Source organism: Oncorhynchus keta, chromosome 34 (assembly GCF_023373465.1).
Source record: "Oncorhynchus keta strain PuntledgeMale-10-30-2019 chromosome 34, Oket_V2, whole genome shotgun sequence".
Lineage (NCBI taxonomy): Eukaryota > Metazoa > Chordata > Actinopteri > Salmoniformes > Salmonidae > Oncorhynchus > Oncorhynchus keta.
In genome coordinates this window covers 75,533,120-75,553,863 of record NC_068454.1, presented here as the reverse complement: position 1 = coordinate 75,553,863, position 20,744 = coordinate 75,533,120, and the positions used below count along the sequence as shown (strand labels likewise).

At 48.9% G+C, this 20,744-nt stretch overlaps 1 protein-coding gene and 2 long non-coding RNA genes across 3 annotated transcripts; 1 reads left to right on the top strand and 2 right to left on the bottom strand.

The window, feature by feature from the left end:
• Positions 1-620: 620 nt before the first annotated feature.
• On the bottom strand, positions 621-20,725 carry LOC118373948 (complement C1r subcomponent). Its single transcript, XM_052494857.1, has 13 exons — positions 20,561-20,725; positions 19,884-20,097; positions 19,584-19,767; positions 15,494-15,634; positions 15,204-15,409; positions 4,445-4,592; positions 4,082-4,200; positions 3,813-3,891; positions 3,532-3,666; positions 3,231-3,305; positions 2,928-3,133; positions 2,462-2,679; positions 621-1,097 (listed from the first exon to the last, which is right to left on the bottom strand). Exons 1-13 carry the CDS (start codon positions 20,584-20,586, stop codon positions 725-727), a joined length of 2,124 nt encoding a protein of 707 aa, XP_052350817.1. The 5' UTR covers positions 20,587-20,725; the 3' UTR covers positions 621-724.
• Positions 12,491-15,003, bottom strand: LOC127915237 (uncharacterized). Its single transcript, XR_008090659.1, has 4 exons — positions 14,924-15,003; positions 14,189-14,573; positions 13,874-14,153; positions 12,491-12,613 (listed from the first exon to the last, which is right to left on the bottom strand). It is a non-coding gene; the product is annotated as an uncharacterized LOC127915237 (long non-coding RNA).
• Positions 15,918-17,497, top strand: LOC127915239 (uncharacterized). Its single transcript, XR_008090661.1, has 3 exons — positions 15,918-16,083; positions 16,180-16,254; positions 17,432-17,497. It is a non-coding gene; the product is annotated as an uncharacterized LOC127915239 (long non-coding RNA).
• Positions 20,726-20,744: the final 19 nt, after the last annotated feature.

The window sequence follows — 20,744 nt, the reverse complement described above, 5'->3', positions numbered from 1 at the left end:
TTCTTTGATGTGATCATTACATCACCACACTCCCTCTCTTCTTTGATGTGATCATTACATCACCACACTCCCTCTCTTCTTTGATGTGATCATTACATCACCACACTCCCTCTCTTCTTTGATGTGATCATTACATCACCACACTCCCTCTCTTCTTTGATGTGATCATTACATCACCACACTCCCTCTCTTCTTTGATGTGATCATTACATCACCACACTCCCTCTCTTGCTCTTGGTCTACATCTTTCTAAGTCACCCTGATTGAGCACGTGTGTTTTATCAGTATCTTTATGAAAATATTTAGACAATAGCTGAAGCAAGGGGCTATAGATAGCAGCACAAAAGTAGACTACAAATGCATGCTGGGCCGGACATGCCCTGAGCTGGTGAAGTGAGTGCTACCAACGCTTCAGCTTTTGGGAATCTCGCTCCATGCCTCAGTCAAATTGGGCACCCTCAGCTCCAGCTCTGCTTCACTCACATACTCTGGTACATAAGCACAAAATAGTCAACCCAAGTCGAAGCTCTTTTTCTTTCGTTCTACCTTTCATCTCACACACATACAGGCACGCACGCACACACACACACACACTCACACAAATGCACATGAGAAATGCAGAGATTAAACGTTTGGGCTTTATTTGGATTCATAAATCATGACTTGAATTGAAAATACTTTTGTATTTCTGTTCTTTTTCCCTCGTTGTCTTTGCCTATATATTTTACTTATTGTCCTCCATGGTTTTGTTGATCCAGCTAAGGTATTTAGCCACACGGGTGTACACTCCATATCTACCAGTCTGCCCACAACCCACACCCCAACTGACAATACCTGCAGCCCAAAACCGTTTAGTAATACTATCCTTCAAGACATACGCCCCTCCACTGTCCCCCGTACAGGAGTCCTTGCCCCCCTCAGGTACTCCGGCACAGAACATGTTGTCTGTCAGAACAGGGATTGTCTCTGTTGGCGTTGCTGCTTTTGCTCTGTTGACAGAGTCTTGGCACTCATCCTCTTTCACTACTGGTAGGAGTATGTACCTGAGATCGTTGGCAATGATTTCCTCTTCTTTCATGCCAAAGCCTGACACCATACTGATAAGGGATAGAGGTCAGGGAAGAGGTCAAGGAGTTACTCAGAAAACTATTGCCTTACATTCGTTAGCTTACCAAAGAACATTGATGTACTGAGGACTGCTAAGGACTAGTTGTGCAGTTACGATACTTTAGATTTTACAATTGAATTTAAGGATGTGAAAAAGAAGTCATGAAATTTGTAGGTTGCACCCTTGGCGCATTGACTACTTCCATGATAAGAATGAACACATTATGAAATGTGGGTCTATCTATCCCTTCTATCGATCCCTTCTATCTATCCCTTCTATCTATCCCTTCTATCTATCCCTTCTATCGATCCCTTCTATTTATCCCTTCTATCTATCCCTTCTATCGATCCCTTCTATCGATCCCTTCTATCTATCCCTTCTATCTATCCCTTCTATCGATCCCTTCTATCTATCCCTTCTATCTATCCCTTCTATCTATCCCTTCTATCGATCCCTTCTATCTATCCCTTCTATCTATCCCTTCTATCTATCCCTTCTATCGATCCCTTCTATCTATCCCTTCTATCTATCCCCTTCTATCTATCCTATCCCTTCTATCGATCCCTTCTATCTATCCCTTCTATCTATCCCTTCTATCTATCCCTTCTTATCACTATCGATCCCTTCTATCTATCCCTTCTATCGATCCCTTCTATCTATCCCTTCTATCGATCCCTTCTATCTATCCCTTCTATCTATCTATCTATCCCTTCTATCTATCCCTTCTATCTATCCCTTCTATCTATCCCTTCTATCCCTTCTATCTATCCCTTCTATCGATCCCTTCTATCTATCCCTTCTATCTAACCCTTCTATCGATCCCTTCTATCGATCCCTTCTATATCCCTATCCCTTCTATCTATCCCTTCTATCTATCCCTTCTATCGATCCCTTCTATCTATCCCTTCTATCTATCCCTTCTATCTATCCCTTCTATCGATCCCTTCTATCTATCCCTTCTATCTATCCCTTCTATCTATCCCTTCTATCGATCCCTTCTATCTATCCCTTCTATCTATCCCTTCTATCTATCCCTTCTATCTATCCCTTCTATCTATCCCTTCTATCGATCCCTTCTATCTATCCCTTCTATCTATCCCTTCTATCTATCCCTTCTATCTATCCCTTCTATCTATCCCTTCTATCTATCCCTTCTATCTATCCCTTCTATCGATCCCTTCTATCTATCCCTTCTATCTATCCCTTCTATCTACCCCTTCTATCTACCCCTTCTATCTATCCCTTCTATCGATCCCTTCCTCTTTGTGTTCTTATTGATGTCTTTAATAATATAAACAATTGATGTTCAGCTTTCTCATTTTCAATAAAGAACAGGACAAGTCTGGCTCTCACCCCATCTGGCCAATGTTGTAAGTAGCGTTCTCTGGTGGCAGACACAATGGCATGATGGCAGCGTGGAATGTGAGTGGTTGTTGGAGTTTTATCAGGGCGATGTCATGATTGTAGTTTGCACCCTCTGTGTTTTTGTATTCAGGGTGGGGGTGGAGGGAGGCGACTCCAAGAGGGGTGAGCTTTGCTAGTTTTTCTGCATCATTGTCTCCCACAAAAACCTTGAAACGAAAACATAATTCAACTTCAGTATAGATCTTCAACTTCTTCAAATCTGACATCACTGAAGGACTTCTACACACGTAATTTGAACATTAGCTTGTGGTAGCTTTACCAAAGTACTGAAGACTTCTCTTTGCCTGTTGTTAACCCAGATATTTAAGTTGACTATACCTTTAAAAACATAAGCAGGAAATTTGTTCTACAGTGTCCAATGAATTGATTGATGGGTGTGTCACAATCTACCTACCCGAACTTTCTCCTTTAGCACAAGTTTGCCCTGATGCACCAGGTTATGAGCTGCAGTCATGATCCAGCGGTCCCCGATCACCATGGCCCCTCCTCTGCCTCCGTCCACACTGAGCAGCACCTGCCAGGGGATGGTTTTGTCTGGGGCATTGTCTCCCCCCATGATCCTCTGAAAGCCTGAGATGGACATTGTGGGCTGACCACAGACTGGGGGTGGGGGGTAAAGTAGTGTCGAGGGTCACACAAATAGATACAGGATGGTATTTGATGGATATGGTAAAGAAAATGATACATAAGGAGTTACCTGGGATACATGAGGGAATGACAGGGGTGTCAAGGTTGTCTCTCCATGTTCTATCTGCTGCACAAGTGTAGCTCACTGAAGGACAGACAGACAGACAGACAGACAGACAGACAGACAGACAGACAGACAGACAGACAGACAGACAGACAGACAGACAGACAGACAGACAGACAGACAGACAGACAGACAGACAGACAGACAGACAGACAGACAGTGGTTGTCAACACAAATGAAATAAAAACACATTATTGTTTAGTGAGCAAATGTGTGTGACTGATGAAGGACAGTTAAAACATCTCACCAGTTGCTCCTCCAAGGAGTGAGTAGAATGGTTCATTGCAGTGGTACTGAATGACGGAGAGGTGCTGGTTCTGAGAGCCAGATATGAACCTTACGCCTCCATTCAACAATTCTTCAGGTTCCCCACAGTCAATTACTGCACAGGAGAATGGGAGAGAGAAAGAGAGAGACAGAGAGACAGAGAAACCAAAATACATCTGTGCTTAATATGGAACTTGACTCATGGGAATGTATTAGGTTGTAATCATAGAAATATAATCAATTTCTATGGTTGTAACTCACTGTGGCACTCAGGGAGGGAGAGGTGCCACTGTCCATTCTTTTGACACATGGAGGCATAGCTTTTGATTTCCCTGCCATCCTGAGAGAGAGAGAGAGAGAGAGAGAGAGAGAGAGAGAGAGAGAGAGAGAGAGAGAGAGAGAGAGAGAGAGAGAGAGAGAGAGAGAGAGAGAGAGAGAGAGAGAGAGAGAGTATAAACAAGAGAAAGAGGGTGAAGGAAGTATGATGTAAGAGATAAGAGGCAGGGTAAAAAGGGATTGTTTAATCTCACCATCATTAGTTTGTAGCCAGGGTCACAGCGGACTTGGATGTAGTCTCTGTAATAGTACTGGGGAAAGTTTGGGGTGACTCTTCCATTGGTGATAGAACTGGGTGAAGCACACTGCACCCCTATGAACAACAACACACATATCAGGATTTCAGACCAGGGCCTTTTTAGTTAGGCTTCAACTTTGACCTGCATTCTCTGCTTTACTTCCAGGAGGTTTTACCTTCTCACCTGTTTTGCCCTTCACCAGTTTGCATCTGCTCTTCCTTCATACTCTCCCTTGCTCTGTCTTTCTCCCTCTCCTCTTTCATTATTTCCCTCTACCTCTGTTCTCCCTCTCTATGCATTTCCTCCTCCCTCTCTCACTCTGAGTAGTGTAGTGCAGGCTCCAGCCCTGGCTCAGACCAGCCCAGTCAGTGTGGTAGTCTAGCTGGACAGTGTAAGAGTTAGTGGGCATTAGTCCAGGACTCTTCCCTCCACACAGCTTCTGGGGTTCCTTGTCGGGGATGGACACCTGGGCGAGGCAGAGGAGAGATCAAACACTGTAAACAAACACAAAGCATGCTGTCCTGAACACACACACATGCATGAACACACACATGAACAAACACACACATGCAATACTTAATTAATGTACACATGCAATACTCAATACTTAACATTAATGTACTCTATGCAGTGCTGAGGACATTAAAAATATGTGACAAGTGGTCAGGGCATTGTATAGTGTTACCTGTCACCAGTGGGCAGGGCATTGTATAGTGTTACCTGTAACCAGTGGTCAGGGCATTGCACAGTGTTACCTGTAACCAGTGGTCAGGGCATTGTATAGTGTTACCTGTAACCAGTGGTCAGGGCATTGTATAGTGTTACCTGTAACCAGTGGTCAGGGCATTGTATAGTGTTACCTGTAACCAGTGGTCAGGGCATTGTATAGTGTTACCTGTAACCAGTGGTCAGGGCATTGTATAGTGTTACCTGTAACCAGTGGTCAGGGCATTGCACAGTGTTACCTGTAACCAGTGGTCAGGGCATTGTATAGTGTTACCTGTAACCAGTGGTCAGGGCATTGTATAGTGTTACCTGTAACCAGTGGTCAGGGCATTGTATAGTGTTACCTGTAACCAGTGGTCAGGGCATTGTATAGTGTTACCTGTAACCAGTGGTCAGGGCAGTGCACACTGTTGCCTGTAACCAGTGGTCAGGGCAGTGTACAGTGTTACCTGTAACCAGTGGTAAGGGCATTGTACAGTGTTACCTGTAACCAGTGGTTAGGGCATTGTACAGTGTTACCTGTAACCAGTGGTCAGGGCAGTGTATAGTGTTACCTGTAACCAGTGGTCAGGGCATTGTACACTGTTACCTGTAACCAGTGGTCAGGGCATTGTACAGTGTTACCTGTAACCAGTGGTAAGGGCATTGTACAGTGTTGCCTGTAACCAGTGGTCAGGGCATTGTACAGTGTTACCTGTAACCAGTGGTCAGGGCAGTGTACAGTGTTACCTGTAACCAGTGGTCAGGGCATTGTACAGTGTTACCTGTAACCAGTGGTCAGGGCATTGTACAGTGTTACCTGTAACCAGTGGTCAGGGCAGTGTACAGTGTTACCTGTAACCAGTGGTCAGGGCAGTGCACACTGTTGCCTGTAACCAGTGGTCAGGGCAGTGTACAGTGTTACCTGTAACCAGTGGTCAGGGCATTGTACAGTGTTACCTGTAACCAGTGGTCAGGGCATTGTACAGTGTTACCTGTAACCAGTGGTCAGGGCATTGTACAGTGTTACCTGTAACCAGTGGTCAGGGCATTGCACACTGTTGCCTGTAACCAGTGGTCAGGGCAGTGTACAGTGTTACCTGTAACCAGTGGTAAGGGCATTGTACAGTGTTACCTGTAACCAGTGGTTAGGGCATTGTACAGTGTTACCTGTAACCAGTGGTCAGGGCATTGTGTACAGTGTTACCTGTAACCAGTGGTCAGGGCAGTGCACACTGTTGCCTGTAACCAGTGGTCAGGGCAGTGTACAGTGTTACCTGTAACCAGTGGTAAGGGCATTGTACAGTGTTACCTGTAACCAGTGGTCAGGGCAGTGTACAGTGTTACCTGTAACCAGTGGTCAGGGCAGTGCACACTGTTACCTGTAACCAGTGGTCAGGGCAGTGTACAGTGTTACCTGTAACCAGTGGTAGGGCATTGTACAGTGTTACCTGTAACCAGTGGTCAGGGCAGTGTACAGTGTTACCTGTAACCAGTGGTCAGGGCAGTGCACACTGTTGCCTGTAACCAGTGGTCAGGGCAGTGTACAGTGTTACCTGTAACCAGTGGTCAGGGCATTGTATAGTGTTACCTGTAACCAGTGCTCAGGGCATTGTATAGTGTTACCTGTAACCAGTGGTCAGGGCATTGTATATTGTTACCTGTAACCAGTGGTTAGGGCATTGTACAGTGTTACCTGTAACCAGTGCTCAGGGCATTGTACAGTGTTACCTGTAACCAGTGGGCAGGCCATTGTACAGTGTTACCTGTAACCAGTGGTCAGGGCATTGTACAGTGTTACCTGTAACCAGTGGTCAGGGCATTGTACAGTGTTACCTGTAACCAGTGGTCAGGGCATTGTACAGTGTTACCTGTAACCAGTGGTCAGGGCATTGTACAGTGTTACCTGTAACCAGTGGTCAGGGCATTGTACAGTGTTACCTGTAACCAGTGGTCAGGGCATTGCACAGTGTTACCTGTAACCAGTGGTCAGGGCATTGTACAATGTTACCTGTAACCAGTGGGCAGGGCATTGTATAGTGTTACCTGTAACCAGTGGTCAGGGCATTGTACAGTGTTACCTGTAACCAGTGGGCAGGGCATTGTACAGTGTTACCTGTAACCAGTGGGCAGGCCATTGTACAGTGTTACCTGTAACCAGTGGTTAGGGCATTGTACAGTGTTACCTGTAACCAGTGGTCAGGGCATTGTACAGTGTTACCTGTAACCAGTGGTCAGGGCATTGCACAGTGTTACCTGTAACCAGTGGTCTGGGCATTGTACAATGTTACCTGTAACCAGTGGGCAGGGCATTGTATAGTGTTACCTGTAACCAGTGGTCAGGGCATTGTACAGTGTTACCTGTAACCAGTGGTCAGGGCATTGCACAGTGTTACCTGTAACCAGTGGTCTGGGCATTGTACAATGTTACCTGTAACCAGTGGGCAGGGCATTGTATAGTGTTACCTGTAACCAGTGGTTAGGGCATTGTACAGTGTTACCTGTAACCAGTGCTCAGGGCATTGTACAGTGTTACCTGTAACCAGTGGGCAGGCCTTTGTACAGTGTTACCTGTAACCAGTGGTTAGGGCATTGTACAGTGTTACCTGTAACCAGTGGTCAGGGCATTGTACAGTGTTACCTGTAACCAGTGGTCAGGGCATTGTACAGTGTTACCTGTAACCAGTGGTCAGAGCATTGCACAGTGTTACCTGTAACCAGTGGTCTGGGCATTGTACAGTGTTACCTGTAACCAGTGGTCAGGGCATTGTACAGTGTTACCTGTAACCAGTGGTCAGGGCATTGTACAGTGTTACCTGTAACCAGTGGTCAGGGCATTGCACAGTGTTACCTGTAACCAGTGGTCTGGGCATTGTACAATGTTACCTGTAACCAGTGGGCAGGGCATTGTATAGTGTTACCTGTAACCAGTGGGCAGGGCATTGTATAGTGTTACCTGTAACCAGTGGGCAGGGCATTGTATAGTGTTACCTGTAACCAGTGGGCAGGGCATTGTATAGTGTTACCTGTAACCAGTGGTCAGGGCAGTGCACACTGTTGCCTGTAACCAGTGGTCAGGGCATTGTATAGTGTTACCTGTAACCAGTGGGCAGGGCATTGTATAGTGTTACCTGTAACCAGTGGGCAGGGCATTGTATAGTGTTACCTGTAACCAGTGGGCAGGGCATTGTATAGTGTTACCTGTAACCAGTGGGCAGGGCATTGTATAGTGTTACCTGTAACCAGTGGGCAGGGCATTGTATAGTGTTACCTGTAACCAGTGGGCAGGGCATTGTATAGTGTTACCTGTAACCAGTGGGCAGGGCATTGTATAGTGTTACCTGTAACCAGTGGTCAGGGCATTGTATAGTGTTACCTGTAACCAGTGGTCAGGGCATTGTACAGTGTTACCTGTAACCAGTGGTCAGGGCATTGTACAGTGTTACCTGTAACCAGTGGGCAGGGCATTGTATAGTGTTACCTGTAACCAGTGGGCAGGGCATTGTATAGTGTTACCTGTAACCAGTGGTCAGGGCATTGTATAGTGTTACCTGTAACCAGTGGTCAGGGCATTGTACAGTGTTACCTGTAACCAGTGGTCAGGGCAGTGTACAGTGTTACCTGTAACCAGTGGTCAGGGCATTGTATAGTGTTACCTGTAACCAGTGGGCAGGGCATTGTATAGTGTTACCTGTAACCAGTGGGCAGGGCATTGTATAGTGTTACCTGTAACCAGTGGTCAGGGCATTGTATAGTGTTACCTGTAACCAGTGGTCAGGGCAGTGCACACTGTTGCCTGTAACCAGTGGTCAGGGCAGTGTACAGTGTACCTGTAACCAGTGGTCAGGGCAGTGTACAGTGTTACCTGTAACCAGTGGTAGGGCATTGTACACTGTTGCCTGTAACCAGTGGTCAGGGCATTGCACAGTGTTACCTGTAACCAGTGGTCAGGGCATTGTATAGTGTTACTGTAACCAGTGGTCAGGGCATTGTATAGTGTTACCTGTAACCAGTGGTCAGGGCATTGTATAGTGTTACTGTAACCAGTGGTCAGGGCATTGTATAGTGTTACCTGTAACCAGTGGTCAGGGCATTGTATAGTGTTACCTGTAACCAGTGGTCAGGGCAGTGCACACTGTTGCCTGTAACCAGTGGTCAGGGCAGTGTACAGTGTTACCTGTAACCAGTGGTAAGGGCATTGTACACTGTTGCCTGTAACCAGTGGTCAGGGCATTGTACAGTGTTACCTGTAACCAGTGGTCAGGGCAGTGTACAGTGTTACCTGTAACCAGTGGTCAGGGCATTGTACAGTGTTACCTGTAACCAGTGGTTAGGGCATTGTACAGTGTTACCTGTAACCAGTGGTCAGGGCAGTGTACAGTGTTACCTGTAACCAGTGGTCAGGGCAGTGCACACTGTTGCCTGTAACCAGTGGTCAGGGCAGTGTACAGTGTTACCTGTAACCAGTGGTAAGGGCATTGTACAGTGTTACCTGTAACCAGTGGTCAGAGCAGTGTACAGTGTTACCTGTAACCAGTGGTCAGGGCAGTGTACACTGTTGCCTGTAACCAGTGGTCAGGGCAGTGTACAGTGTTACCTGTAACCAGTGGTCAGGGCATTGTATAGTGTTACCTGTAACCAGTGATCAGGGCATTGTATAGTGTTACCTGTAACCAGTGATCAGGGCATTGTATAGTGTTACCTGTAACCAGTGGTCAGGGCATTGTACAGTGTTACCTGTAACCAGTGGTCAGGGCATTGTACAGTGTTACCTGTAACCAGTGGTTAGGGCATTGTACAGTGTTACCTGTAACCAGTGGTCAGGGCAGTGTACAGTGTTACCTGTAACCAGTGGTCAGGGCAGTGCACACTGTTGCCTGTAACCAGTGGTCAGGGCAGTGTACAGTGTTACCTGTAACCAGTGGTCAGGGCATTGTACAGTGTTACCTGTAACCAGTGGTCAGGGCATTGCACAGTGTTACCTGTAACCAGTGGTCTGGGCATTGTACAATGTTACCTGTAACCAGTGGGCAGGGCATTGTATAGTGTTACCTGTAACCAGTGGTCAGGGCATTGTACAGTGTTACCTGTAACCAGTGGTCAGGGCATTGTACAGTGTTACCTGTAACCAGTGGGCAGGCCTTTGTACAGTGTTACCTGTAACCAGTGGTCAGGGCATTGTACAGTGTTACCTGTAACCAGTGGTCAGGGCATTGTACAGTGTTACCTGTAACCAGTGGTCAGGGCATTGCACAGTGTTACCTGTAACCAGTGGTCTGGGCATTGTACAATGTTACCTGTAACCAGTGGGCAGGGCATTGTATAGTGGTACCTGTAACCAGTGGGCAGGGCAGTGCACACTGTTACCTGTAACCAGTGGTCAGGGCATTGCATAGTGTTACCTGTAACCAGTGGGCAAGGCATTGTATAGTGTTACCTGTAACCAGTGGGCAGGGCATTGTATAGTGTTACCTGTAACCAGTGGGCAGGGCATTGTATAGTGTTACCTGTAACCAGTGGGCAGGGCATTGTATAGTGTTACCTGTAACCAGTGGGCAGGGCATTGTATAGTGTTACCTGTAACCAGTGGGCAGGGCATTGTATAGTGTTACCTGTAACCAGTGGGCAGGGCATTGTATAGTGTTACCTGTAACCAGTGGGCAGGGCATTGTATAGTGTTACCTGTAACCAGTGGTCAGGGCATTGTACAGTGTTACCTGTAACCAGTGGTCAGGGCATTGTACAGTGTTACCTGTAACCAGTGGGCAGGGCATTGTATAGTGTTACCTGTAACCAGTGGGCAGGGCATTGTATAGTGTTACCTGTAACCAGTGGTCAGGGCATTGTATAGTGTTACCTGTAACCAGTGATCAGGGCATTGTACAGTGTTACCTGTAACCAGTGGTCAGGGCAGTGTACAGTGTTACCTGTAACCAGTGGTCAGGGCATTGTATAGTGTTACCTGTAACCAGTGGGCAGGGCATTGTATAGTGTTACCTGTAACCAGTGGGCAGGGCATTGTATAGTGTTACCTGTAACCAGTGGTCAGGGCATTGTATAGTGTTACCTGTAACCAGTGGTCAGGGCAGTGCACACTGTTGCCTGTAACCAGTGGTCAGAGCAGTGTACAGTGTTACCTGTAACCAGTGGTCAGGGCAGTGTACAGTGTTACCTGTAACCAGTGGTAAGGGCATTGTACACTGTTGCCTGTAACCAGTGGTCAGGGCATTGTACAGTGTTACCTGTAACCAGTGGTCAGGGCATTGTATAGTGTTACCTGTAACCAGTGCTCAGGGCATTGTATAGTGTTACCTGTAACCAGTGGTCAGGGCAGTGCACACTGTTGCCTGTAACCAGTGGTCAGGGCAGTGTACAGTGTTACCTGTAACCAGTGGTCAGGGCAGTGTACAGTGTTACCTGTAACCAGTGGGCAGGGCATTGTACAGTGTTACCTGTAACCAGTGGTAAGGGCATTGTACACTGTTGCCTGTAACCAGTGCACAGGGCATTGTACAGTGTTACCTGTAACCAGTGGTTAGGGCATTGTATAGTGTTACCTGTAACCAGTGGTCAGGGCAGTGTACAGTGTTACCTGTAACCAGTGGTCAGGGCAGTGCACACTGTTGCCTGTAACCAGTGGTCAGGGCATTGTACAGTGTTACCTGTAACCAGTGGTAAGGGCATTGTACAGTGTTACCTGTAACCAGTGGTTAGGGCATTGTACAGTGTTACCTGTAACCAGTGGTCAGGGCAGTGTACAGTGTTACCTGTAACCAGTGGTCAGGGCAGTGCACACTGTTGCCTGTAACCAGTGGTCAGGGCAGTGTACAGTGTTACCTGTAACCACTGGTCAGGGCAGTGTGCAGTGTCACCTGTAACCAGTGGTAAGGGCATTGTACACTGTTGCCTGTAACCAGTGGTCAGGGCAGTGTACAGTGTTACCTGTAACCAGTGGTCTGGGCATTGTATAGTGTTACCTGTAACCAGTGGGCAGGCCATTGTACAGTGTTACCTGTAACCAGTGGTTAGGGCATTGTACAGTGTTACCTGTAACCAGTGCTCAGGGCATTGTACAGTGTTACCTGTAACCAGTGGGCAGGCCATTGTACAGTGTTACCTGTAACCAGTGGTTAGGGCATTGTACAGTGTTACCTGTAACCAGTGGTCAGGGCATTGTACAGTGTTTCCTGTAACCAGTGGTCAGGGCATTGTACAGTGTTAACTGTAACCAGTGGTCAGGGCATTGCACAGTGTTACCTGTAACCAGTGGTCTGGGCATTGTACAATGTTACCTGTAACCAGTGGGCAGGGCATTGTATAGTGTTACCTGTAACCAGTGGTCAGGGCATTGTAAAGTGTTACCTGTAACCAGTGGTCAGGGCATTGTACAGTGTTACCTGTAACCAGTGGTCAGGGCATTGTACAGTGTTACCTGTAACCAGTGGTCTGGGCATTGTACAATGTTACCTGTAACCAGTGGGCAGGGCATTGTATAGTGTTACCTGTAACCAGTGGGCAGGGCATTGTATAGTGTTACCTGTAACCAGTGGGCAGGGCATTGTATAGTGTTACCTGTAACCAGTGGTCAGGGCATTGTATAGTGTTACCTGTAACCAGTGGGCAGGGCATTGTATAGTGTTACCTGTAACCAGTGGGCAGGGCATTGTATAGTGTTACCTGTAACCAGTGGGCAGGGCATTGTATAGTGTTACCTGTAACCAGTGGGCAGGGCATTGTATAGTGTTACCTGTAACCAGTGGTCAGGGCAGTGCACACTGTTGCCTGTAACCAGTGGTCAGGGCATTGCATAGTGTTACCTGTAACCAGTGGTCAGGGCATTGTATAGTGTTACCTGTAACCAGTGGGCAGGGCATTGTATAGTGTTACCTGTAACCAGTGGGCAGGGCATTGTATAGTGTTACCTGTAACCAGTGGGCAGGGCATTGTATAGTGTTACCTGTAACCAGTGGGCAGGGCATTGTATAGTGTTACCTGTAACCAGTGGGCAGGGCATTGTATAGTGTTACCTGTAACCAGTGGTCAGGGCATTGTATAGTGTTACCTGTAACCAGTGGGCAGGGCATTGTATAGTGTTACCTGTAACCAGTGGTCAGGGCATTGTATAGTGTTACCTGTAACCAGTGGGCAGGGCATTGTATAGTGTTACCTGTAACCAGTGGGCAGGGCATTGTATAGTGTTACCTGTAACCAGTGATCAGGGCATTGTATAGTGTTACCTGTAACCAGTGGTCAGGGCATTGTACAGTGTTACCTGTAACCAGTGGTCAGGGCATTGTATAGTGTTACCTGTAACCAGTGGGCAGGCCATTGTACAGTGTTACCTGTAACCAGTGGTTAGGGCATTGTACAGTGTTACCTGTAACCAGTGGTCAGGGCATTGTACAGTGTTACCTGTAACCAGTGGGCAGGGCATTGTACAGTGTTACCTGTAACCAGTGGGCAGGGCATTGTATAGTGTTACCTGTAACCAGTGGGCAGGGCATTGTATAGTGTTACCTGTAACCAGTGGGCAGGGCATTGTATAGTGTTACCTGTAACCAGTGGGCAGGGCATTGTATAGTGTTACCTGTAACCAGTGGTCAGGGCAGTGCACACTGTTGCCTGTAACCAGTGGTCAGGGCATTGCATAGTGTTACCTGTAACCAGTGGTCAGGGCATTGTATAGTGTTACCTGTAACCAGTGGGCAGGGCATTGTATAGTGTTACCTGTAACCAGTGGGCAGGGCATTGTATAGTGTTACCTGTAACCAGTGATCAGGGCATTGTATAGTGTTACCTGTAACCAGTGGGCAGGGCATTGTATAGTGTTACCTGTAACCAGTGGGCAGGGCATTGTATAGTGTTACCTGTAACCAGTGGGCAGGGCATTGTATAGTGTTACCTGTAACCAGTGGGCAGGGCATTGTATAGTGTTACCTGTAACCAGTGGTCAGGGCATTGTATAGTGTTACCTGTAACCAGTGATCAGGGCATTGTATAGTGTTACCTGTAACCAGTGGTCAGGGCAGTGTACAGTGTTACCTGTAACCAGTGGTCAGGGCATTGTATAGTGTTACCTGTAACCAGTGGGCAGGGCATTGTATAGTGTTACCTGTAACCAGTGGGCAGGGCATTGTATAGTGTTACCTGTAACCAGTGATCAGGGCATTGTATAGTGTTACCTGTAACCAGTGGTCAGGGCAGTGTACAGTGTTACCTGTAACCAGTGGGCAGGGCATTGTATAGTGTTACCTGTAACCAGTGGGCAGGGCATTGTATAGTGTTACCTGTAACCAGTGATCAGGGCATTGTATAGTGTTACCTGTAACCAGTGGTCAGGGCAGTGTATAGTGTTACCTGTAACCAGTGGGCAGGGCATTGTATAGTGTTACCTGTAACCAGTGGTCAGGGCATTGTATAGTGTTACCTGTAACCAGTGGGCAGGGCATTGTATAGTGTTACCTGTAACCAGTGGGCAGGGCATTGTATAGTGTTACCTGTAACCAGTGGGCAGGGCATTGTATAGTGTTACCTGTAACCAGTGATCAGGGCATTGTATAGTGTTACCTGTAACCAGTGGTCAGGGCAGTGTACAGTGTTACCTGTAACCAGTAGTCAGGGCATTGTATGGTGTTACCTGTAACCAGTGGGCAGGGCATTGTATAGTGTTACCTGTAACCAGTGGGCAGGGCATTGTATAGTGTTACCTGTAACCAGTGATAAGGGCATTGTATAGTGTTACCTTTAACCAGTGGTCAGGGCAGTGTACAGTGTTACCTGTAACCAGTAGTCAGGGCATTGTATGGTGTTACCTGTAACCAGTGGTCAGGGCATTGTATAGTGTTACCTGTAACCAGTGATAAGGGCATTGTATAGTGTTACCTGTAACCAGTGGTCAGGGCATTGTATAGTGTTACCTGTAACCAGTGGTCAGGGCATTGTATAGTGTTACTTGTAACTAGTGGTCAGGGCAGTGTATAGTGTTACCTGTAACCAGTGGTCAGGGCAGTGTATAGTGTTACCTGTAACCAGTGGTCAGGGCATTGTATAGTGTTACCTGTAACCAGTGGTCAGGGCATTGTATAGTGTTACCTGTAACCAGTGGTCAGGGCAGTGTACAGTGTTACCTGTAACCAGTGTTCAGGGCATTGTATAGTGTTACCTGTAACCAGTGGGCAGGCCATTGTATAGTTTTACCTGTAACCAGTGGTCAGGGCATTGTATAGTGTTACCTGTAACCAGTGGTCAGGGCATTGTACAGTGTTACCTGTAACCAGTGGTCAGGGCATTGTACAGTGTTACCTGTAACCAGTGGTCAGGGCATTGTATATTATTACCTGTAACCAGTGGTCAGGGCATTGTACAGTGTTACCTGTAGCCAGTGGTAGAGGCAGCTGGGTCCATTCTGGGTGCCTATATGCTCTATGTGGAAGCTGTCAGTGAAGTTGAGGGTGACGATGAACCCAGGCTCCACAGAGATGACATACTGACAGGCCAGGCCGTGGGGTGATGGGTCAGGGTAGCCTGGGCTGGACAGAGTCCCCTCTGGTTCATCAAATATACCCCCACCACAGGACACTGGGGGAGAGAGAGATGTCCACAATATGTTTAGGACTACAATACACACACACACGCACACAGATAGAGAGTAGATGTACTCACAGACACAGGTGCGCTGGTCAGGGCGGAGCTCGTAGCCATGGCGACAGGAGCACATGTAAGAGCCCAGGGTGTTGTGGCAGATCTGGGAGCAGAGTGGACCAGAATCATCCTCAGGGTCTGGAGCTGAACACTCATCTATGTCTGAGAGAGGGATGGAGGGAAGGAGAGAGAGATGGAGAAGAGAGGTGGAGGGAAGGAGAGAGGGATGGAGAGAGAGGTGGAGGGATGGAGAGAGAGATGGAGAAGAGAGGTGGAGGGAAGGAGAGAGATGGAGAAGAGAGGTGGAGGGAAGGAGAGAGAGATGGAGAAGAGAGGTGGAGGGAAGGAGAGAGGGATGGAGAAGAGAGGTGGAGGGATGGAGAAGAGAGGTGGAGGGATGGAGAGAGAGATGGAGAAGAGAGGAGGAGGGAAGGAGAGAGGATGGAGAAGAGAGGTGGAGGGGTGGAGAAGAGAGGTGGAGGGATGGAGAAGAGAGGTGGAGGGATGGAGAGAGAGGTGGAGGGATGGAGAGAGAGATGGAGAAGAGAGGTGGAGGGAAGGAGAAGAGAGGTGGAGGGATGGAGAAGAGAGGTGGAGGGATGGAGAGAGAGGTGGAGGGATGGAGAGGAGAGGGATGGAGAGAGGGTGGAGGGATGGAGAGAGAGATGGAGAAGAGAGGTGGAGGGATGGAGAGATGGAGAAGAGAGGTGGAGGGATGGAGAGAGAGATGGAGAAGAGAGGTGGAGGGATGGAGAAGAGAGGTGGAGGGATGGAGAAGAGAGGTGGAGGGATGGAGAGAGATGGAGAAGAGAGATGGAGGGAAGGAGAGGGGGATGGAGAAGAGAGATGGAGGGATGGAGGATGGAGAAGAGAGGTGGAGGGATGGAGAGAGAGATGGAGAAGAGAGGTGGAGGGATGGAGAGAGAGGTGGAGGGATGGAGAGAGATGGAGAAGAGAGGTGGAGGGATGGAGAGAGAGATGGAGAAGAGAGGTGGAGGGATGGAGAAGAGAGGTGGAGGGATGGAGAGATGGAGAAGAGAGATGGAGGGAAGGAGAGGGATGGAGAAGAGAGATGGAGGGATGGAGAGAGAGATGGAGGGATGGAGAGAGGATGGAGAAGAGAGATGGAGGGATGGAGAGAGAGATGGAGGGATGGAGAGAGAGATGGAGAAGAGAGGTGGAGGGATGGAGAGAGAGGTGGAGGGATGGAGAGAGAGATGGAGAAGAGAGGTGGAGGGATGGAGAGAGATGGAGAAGAGAGGTGGAGGGATGGAGAAGAGAGGTGGAGGGATGGAGAGAGAGATGGAGAAGAGAGATGGAGGGAAGGAGAGAGGGATGGAGAAGAGAGATGGAGGGGTGGAGAAGAGGGTGGAGGGAAGGAGAGAGGGATGGAGAAGACAGGTGGAGGGATGGAGAGAGGGATGGAGAAGAGAGATGGAGGGGTGGAGAAGAGAGGTGGAGGGAAGGAGAGAGGGATGGAGAAGAGAGATGGAGGGGTGGAGAAGAGAGGTGGAGGGAAGGAGAGGGGATGGAGAAGACAGGTGGAGGGATGGAGAAGAGAGGTGGAGGGATGGAGAGAGAGGGAGGGATGGAGGATGGAGAAGAGGGTGGAGGGAAGGAGAGAGGGATGGAGAAGAGAGATGGAGGGGTGGAGAAGAGGGTGGAGGGATGGAGAGAGAGATGGAGAAGAGAGATGGAGGGAAGGAGAGAGGGATGGAGAAGAGAGATGGAGGGGTGGAGAAGAGAGGTGGAGGGAAGGAGAGAGGGATGGAGAAGACAGGTGGAGGGATGGAGAGGGGATGGAGAAGAGATGGAGGGGTGGAGAAGAGAGGTGGAGGGAAGGAGAGAGGGATGGAGAAGAGAGATGGAGGGGTGGAGAAGAGAGGTGGAGGGAAGGAGAGAGGGATGGAGAAGACAGGTGGAGGGATGGAGAAGAGAGGTGGAGGGATGGAGAGAGAGATGGAGGGATGGAGAGAGAGATGGAGAAGAGAGGTGGAGGGAAGGAGAGAGGGATGGAGAAGAGAGATGGAGGGGTGGAGAAGAGAGGTGGAGGGAAGGAGAGAGGGATGGAAAAGACAGGTGGAGGGATGGAGAAGAGAGGTGGAGGGATGGAGAGAGGTGGAGGGATGGAGAGAGAGATGGAGAAGAGAGGTGGAGGGAAGGAGAGAGGGATGGAAAAGACAGGTGGAGGGATGGAGAAGAGAGGTGGATGGGATGAGAGAGAGATGGAGAAGAGAGGTGGAGGGAAGGAGAGAGGGATGGAAAAGACAGGTGGAGGGATGGAGAAGAGAGGTGGAGGGATGGAGAGAGAGATGGAGAAGAGAGGTGGAGGGATGGAGAGAGAGGTGGAGGGATGGAGAGAGAGATGGAGAAGAGAGGTGGAGGGATGGAGAGAGAGGTGGAGGGATGGAGAGAGAGATGGAGAAGAGAGGTGGAGGGATGGAGAGAGGGATGGAGAAGAGAGGTGGAGGGATGGAGAGAGAGGTGGAGGGATGGAGAGAGAGATGGAGAAGAGAGGTGGAGGGATGGAGAGAGGGATGGAGAAGAGAGGTGGAGGGATGGAGAGAGATGGAGAAGAGAGGTGGAGGGATGGAGAGAGGGATGGAGAAGAGAGGTGGAGGGATGGAGAGAGAGATGGAGAAGAGAGGTGGAGGGATGGAGAAGAGGGTGGAGGGAAGGAGAGAGAGATGGAGAAGAGAGGTGGAGGGAAGGAGAGGGGATGGAAAAGGGTGGAGGGATGGAGAAGAGAGGTGGAGGGATGGAGAGAGAGGTGGAGGGAAGGAGAGAGGGATGGAGAAGAGATGGAGGGGTGGAGAAGAGAGGTGGAGGGAAGGAGAGAGGGATGGAAAAGACAGGTGGAGGGATGGAGAAGAGAGGTGGAGGGATGGAGAGAGAGGTGGAGGGATGGAGAGAGAGATGGAGAAGAGAGGTGGAGGGATGGAGAGAGGGATGGAAAAGACAGGTGGAGGGATGGAGAAGAGAGGTGGAGGGATGGAGAGAGAGGTGGAGGGAAGGAGAGAGGGATGGAAAAGACAGGTGGAGGGATGGAGAAGAGAGGTGGAGGGATGGAGAGAGGGATGGAGAAGAGAGGTGGAGGGATGGAGAAGAGAGGTGGAGGGATGGAGAAGAGAGGTGGAGGGATGGAGAGAGAGATGGTGGGGTGGAGAAGAGAGGTGGAGGGAAGGAGAGAGGGATGGAAAAGAGAGATGGTGGGGTGGAGAAGAGAGGTGGAGGGAAGGAGAGAGGGATGGAAAAGACAGGTGGAGGGATGGAGAAGAGAGGTGGAGGGATGGAGAGAGAGATGGAGAAGAGAGGTGGAGGGAAGGAGAGGGGATGGAGAATAGTGGTGGAGGGAAGGAGAGAGGGATGGAAAAGACAGGTGGAGGGATGGAGAAGAGAGGTGGAGGGATGGAGAGAGGGGTGGAGAAGAGAGGTGGAGGGAAGGAGAGAGGGATGGAGAAGAGAGGTGGAGGGATGGAGAAGAGAGGTGGAGGGGTGGAGAAGAGAGGTGGAGGGAAGGAGAGAGGGATGGAGAAGAGAGGTGGAGGGGTGGAGAAGAGAGGTGGAGGGGTGGAGAAGAGAGGTGGAGGGAAGGAGAGAGGGATGGAGAAGAGAGGTGGAGGGATGGAGAGAGGGATGGAGAAGAGAGGTGGAGGGATGGAGAAGAGAGGTGGAGGGTGGAGAAGAGAGGTGGAGGGAAGGAGAGGGATGGAGAAGAGAGGTGGAGGGATGGAGAAGAGAGGTGGAGGGATGGAGAGAGAGGTGGAGGGATGGAGAAGAGAGGTGGAGGGAAGGAGAGAGGGATGGAGAAGAGAGGTGGAGGGATGGAGAGAGAGATGGAGAAGAGAGGTGGAGGGGTGGAGAAGAGAGGTGGAGGGAAGGAGAGAGGGATGGAGAAGAGAGGTGGAGGGATGGAGAAGAGAGGTGGAAGGATGGAGAGAGAGATGGTGAAGAGAAGGAGATAGGTGGAGGGTGTAGCTTAGCATCACACCGTGATGTCACCTTCCCTGAGACTTTCCTGGGGTTTGTGGTTTAACAGTGTTGTACAGTTGTCTTGGATTATGTATTAATGTTGTGAGCAGGGCATCTGATCCTCAGATGGGGTTGCTACCTTTGGCCTGATAATGGGCAGAGAAGCCGAGGTGCTGGTGTGGCTCAGGGTTCGTGTCGTCTGTCTGAAGGACCAGGGTGAGCCTGTTGCCTGGAGACAAGAGTGGCTGGTTGCCTGGGTGATGTCCATCAGCAGAATTCTCCTGACCACATAACTTTGCAAGGACCTTCTTGTCATATAAAACCTGGAATGACAGAGTGAAGAAGGTTCTTGGACATATTCCAATATCGGTAAGAAACATTTAATACATCCTACGTTTTTATAATACGATATCAAAGTGTTCTTTTGAAGTCCACTGACCGTGAGGGAGTCGTAGTAGCAGTCGGCTGACGGCTCGATGTCCAGGTGAGTGAAGCTGAGCTGGAGCTGGTAGCCCTCAGGTACACTGAGGTCCCACTGTTGTGACAGGGCAGCAGGGTACGGCTGGGGGAACTGGGGGGACTGGACCACCCCATGTAGGGCTGGCAGGGACCGGGCCAACCGCCAACACTCACACACAGACACACACAGCAGCCTGGAGCAGACCAACACAGGGAGAGAGGGCTGAGATGGGAGGTATAGGAGGAGTTGTGTGTCACAACGAGGTAAATACAGCCCCTTGAAACATGTCTGTATGATGACTGATCAGATAGAGAGCTATTTTCTGATCTGTGACCAGGAAGCAGAAGAAAACATAACCCAATGATGCTGTAGGAATCATATGTTCTTATCATCCTTCAAGATGAAGGCTCAATAAAGGTTAAAACCACTGGTGTGCTGCGTAATGTAAACAAACAGGTTATACTTATTTTGAACTCTTTCTCACACGTGCTAGTCACATGACACAATGTATTAGTAATGAAATAAACGGCATACACCTTCACGGCAGCTGGTCTGATTATGACAACTGACTTTACACACTCACTTAAGCAGTTGTTGTTTACGTTCACTTAGCTACAGCCAATGGGTTCAAGTACAGTGTCACCAAACAAACTCACCAGATGAACGGATGGGTCCAGTCCATGTTGAAGGTCCTGGCTACAAATGTTTCTGTTGTTATAGTTTTACTGCTGTGTGGCTATTGCTCACATGTATTAGACTTGAATTCCCTGCAGTCTGTGTGTCCCAATAGAGACCTATGGTGAGGTATTATGCTAGACTACGAGTCTAAAAGTCATGTTA